At 43.8% G+C, this 4,485-nt stretch overlaps 1 protein-coding gene across 1 annotated transcript in view; it reads left to right on the top strand.

Annotated features, from left to right (window-relative positions):
* The window catches only part of DMD (dystrophin), a 2,221,918-nt gene that overhangs the window by 540,599 nt on the left and 1,676,834 nt on the right, over nucleotides 1-4,485 (top strand). Inside the window, exon 14 of the mRNA XM_019523954.1 lies at nucleotides 1,782-1,961. Coding sequence (XP_019379499.1) covers nucleotides 1,782-1,961 — 180 coding nt within the window. The remainder of the gene's footprint in view (nucleotides 1-1,781; nucleotides 1,962-4,485) is intronic.

The raw sequence follows: 4,485 nt of genomic DNA, 5'->3' as shown, positions 1-4,485 counted from the left end.
GAATCAGTGCAGGAGGAGGGACTGGCAGAGAATGGTGCAGGAAGTGGGTAACGCCTGGCACCCTGGGCCTCCATTCTGGAACCCATGATGACCCATGTCCCCAAGTGAAACACAGGTCAGTATAGGTCCCAGCATGGAGGTACAAAGCACTGAGGATTCCCCAGTTCCCATGCTACTCCATGCTACCCCATGCCAGCATTTGCACTGACCTGTGCCTCTACATGAAGCATAGATCAGCTTGGTTCCTAGCAAGGAGGCACAGGGCAGTGCTGGAGCCAAGGAATTTCTGGCACCTCATTCATCCCTACCAGGATCTGGGCTGACTCATACTTCAGGTCAGCACGATGTGATGTAGGTCCCAGTAGGGGGACACATGGCTCTGGGAACTCCTTGACTCCTGCATCACCATGTGCCTCCCTGCCAGGACCCATGCTGACCCATGCTTCACGTGGTGGCATGAGTCAGTCTGGATCCCAACACAGGTGGCTTGAGCTTTGGGAAATCCTTGGCATCCCATGCCTCCTTGCTGAGACCTGTGCTAGCTTGTGCTTCACTCTGTGACATGAGTCAGTGCAGGTCCCTGCATGGAGGCACAGAGCATGGGGGATTTCCTGATTCCTGCACCACCCCATGCTGGGACCCACTCTATCCCATGACTCTTTGTGAGGAAACAGGTTAGTGCAGGAAGGGACCAGGCAGGTCCCTGGGAAAGGGAGATATATTTCCCCCTGGCCCCCTTCCCAATGCAATGTGTGTGGCTCAATACAGCGGATCAGCTGTGGTAGAGCATATCCCACTATAGCTGATCTGCTTCGGTTTGATGATGTCTGTTTCTACCTGTAGAGTCCAGGTTTCGCGTAACTTCATTGGAAAGGCTCCTTCCAGGCTTCCAGTAATTCCTTAGTATGTTTGGCACGTTCCCAAACAGCTGAAACTCCCAGGTCTTCCTGGTTCCTTGACAGGTCACTTAGGGTGACAATGAGGTTGGGCTTCCAGATTTCTAGAGAGTGTTGGTTGTTGTTTCAACTACTACTGTAGCATTTAACTTCTGAATGCATGCGTGTGTGTGTGTGTGTGTGTGTGTGTGTGTGTGTGTGTGTGTGTGTGTGTGTGTGTGTGTGTGTGTGTGTGTGTGGTGGGGGGGTGGTATATGTATGTTTCCATGAAACACAAGTCAACATAGGTCCCAGCATGGAGGCACAGGGCACTGGGGATTTCCTAGCTCCCATGCTACTCTGTGCCACCCCATGACAGCGTCTGCACTGAACTGTGCCTCTACATGAAGGCACAGGGCAGTGCAGGACCCAGGGAATTCCTGGCACCCTATTCTTCCCTATCAGGATCTGTGAAGAAGGAAAAACAATTCTAAAACCTAATTTTTTTCCATGGAACTGAAATTCAGGTTCCAAGCCATAATAGATGCCCAGTATTTGACATACATTTTAGTAAAACATTATCAAAATTCTAAAATCAAATTTTATATTGTTTAATACTGAAACAGTTTTATGGCTGATAAAGTTATAACACTTCTAGTTTATGGACTGTTATCACTACCTGAGGCATCCCACCATGACTGGAATTATACCACCTGACATACCTTATTTCACTGTAAAATACAAATCATGTATTCCGCTGTATACTCTTTCTAGCAACTTTTACAATAACAAAACTATTAAAGGCTATGAATTTGTATAAAATATCCTTAGCATTTTCATTTACACATTATTTTCTTTTTCTCTTTATCTTTAAAGCTTTAAAAAAAAATTTCTCTTGTTTAACAGATCCTAAAAGGAGATCTAGAAATGAAGAGACAAACCTTGAATAAACTAAACTCACTCAGCCAGGAACTGCTTGCAGCTATAAAAAATAAAGCAGTGGCTCACAAGCTGGAAGGTTGGCTGGAAAATTTTGCCCAGCGTTGGGATAACCTTGTGCAGAAGATGGAGAGCAGTTCTAAGCAGGTTTGTCATAACCATGATTCTGTCAAATTATGACAGTTAACCCTTTTGCCAGTCATATGCCTGAAGTAGTTTTAATGCTGTTTGTCATATTTTCACTCTATGGTTACTTTAATAATGGCTTATTTTCTTATACTCATAGAATATAATACCACTGTAATTTAACTATTCAGAACATTATTTTCCATTTCACTTTTAATGAGGCTGTTTCTCTTTTATGGGTTATTTATAAGGGAGATTTTTTACAATGTGTTTACAGTGTGTCCAGCTTCATATAACCCATATGGTGTATATTTTTTGTGTTTTTGGTTTGTTTTTATCCCATACAATTTGGGCACTCCCTCTATTTTGTGTTTTGTAGCTTCCTCACTGGAAAAAGCACTGTCTTAAATGATGGCTGAAGGCATTAGCTAGCTATACTCATTACTAGGGTTTACATAATCATAATTTTGTTTTTATTTTAATTAAAGTAGCTAAACTATACTAATTAAAAGAAGAAAGGACTCCTTCCTAAAAAATGAATAGCCACCGCATTGTATCCCATATTAATGAAAGTCAGCAGTGATAACAAAGTTGCCACTAAAATCTCCTGTTTTCACAGACAACTCCACCTTCAATTTAAGGCCTTTAGCAAATTGTTGGCTTTACCAAGTGAATGGAATGGCAGAAGGGTTACATTTAAAGCAGAACAAAGTTGGGGAGGCAGTTCCAAATTACATGGAGCTACCCCAGCCACTACCTGTTAAAATGAGGAAGCTAAATAGAAGCATCCTTCTGATTTCTATCTATTGTAGTAACAGAAAGGGAGAGAAGTATGCAAGTTACAAGCTATTAAGGCTTTACAAACTTAAAGCCAATACCTGTAAATCCACCTGGAAACCAAGAAACAGCCAATGCAAATAATGGCGCATTAACATTATGTGTTTATAGCAAGATAAATCACTTATTAAACAGACTGTCAGATTCTGCACTGTAATTTCCAAATGATTTAATGTGTATCCCTGTGTAGAACCCATTGTAGCTGTCAACAAAGGCATGAATTACAGTAGCACATTCCATATCAGAGAGAAAAACCTGCAAGCTCTTATTCTGAAACAGATTAATATAAGAGAATGGGGGGAAAGGACCCTGCAAATATATCTTAGTTTCTTCTACTCTGTGGTTATTGAAAAGAAACTGAGGTTAGAAAATTTCAGATTTATAGAATCAAATGATAAATATTAGATACCCTCAAGAAAAAAGATAATATAATATTTTTTCCTCAAATTCTGTGGTTGTTTTCCTTAACCTGTCAACATAATTTCCTTCTTGTCTGGATTAAGCCTCTGCCAACTCACTTTCATCCATCCCTTTGTCTAATAGTATCATTGAAAAGGAGGTTTAATAGCATCCTCCAGGTTTGAGCTATTGAGCCATGAGTCAGAATCCTTCAAATAATCCAGTTTAGCAGTATTATCATTCCCCTATGTCACAGAGTGCCCTCCATGGGGGTGCTTGCATGGGACCATGGTGGTATTATCTGGTCTCTGAAGGTCTTCCCAGAACTATCCCAGGTGTGGCTTTTGGAGCCAGAAAGAGCCCATCTCCTTCTTACTCTGGGACTAAGGCTTTTTGGCCTCTAGCCTTCCCTGGTTCTCTATACCCCTGATTCAAGTAGCTAGCATCCAGTTCTACTCCTGAGAAAGGGAACCTATGTCCTGTTGGGAAGACCCAGAACAGCACAAAGTTTCAAGCAGGTAGCTGTGCCTTCAATAATAGCACTTTTAGGGAAAGCCCATCCTTTAAGAAGATCTCTGCCACCTTCCAAAAGGTTAAGTAGTTCCTCTATCTTCAGTCCATTCCACACAGCCCAGTTCATTCCCCAAAGATACTCAGCTGTTCCCTTTCCAGCCACTCCAAAACTCCAAAGCTCCTTCCAGACTCCTCTCCAAGGATCTAACACCCTCTTATTCACAGTCACCTCTCCACTGTTATGCTTATTAGGGGTGTGCAAAACAGACTGTATTTGATTTGGATTCAATTTGGCCGAATCCGAATCTGAAGATTGTATGCTGATTCAGAGAATCAGCAATTTGGGCATAGATATAGCTTTAAAAGTTTTTTCTACATACCTTGAGGTAGCAGGTGCAGCTCATGATTGCTGCAATGCTGGGGCACATGGAGCATCCCACAGGAGTGCAGGGGGGGCCTCCACATGCTTGGCTGCAAATCCAGAAGCGGACTGGAACTATTTCTGGTCCACTTCCAGGTCCGCTGGGGAGCATGCATGGGGGGCTCTCTCATGCTCCCCTGGCTCGGCAATCGGCCACAGGGGGACCCCAGGTGCCCCCCACCAGACCTAGGAGGCACCAGCCACTGGGCCGTGGGGCCCCCAAGTGCGCTCCCTAGTGGACCTGGAAGTGGACCAGTACTTCCAGTCCACTTCTGGGTTTGCAGCTGAGCACTCTGGGGAGCTCCCCGCACTCCCGTGGGATACTCCATGAGCCTCAGCGTCATAGCATTCGTGAACCACCTGCTACCTTAAGGG

Source organism: Gavialis gangeticus, unplaced genomic scaffold (assembly GCF_001723915.1).
Source record: "Gavialis gangeticus isolate Ggan-Ray unplaced genomic scaffold, GavGan_comp1, whole genome shotgun sequence".
Taxonomy (NCBI): Eukaryota; Metazoa; Chordata; order Crocodylia; family Gavialidae; genus Gavialis; species Gavialis gangeticus.
This window is presented reverse-complemented; position numbering and strand designations above follow the sequence as displayed.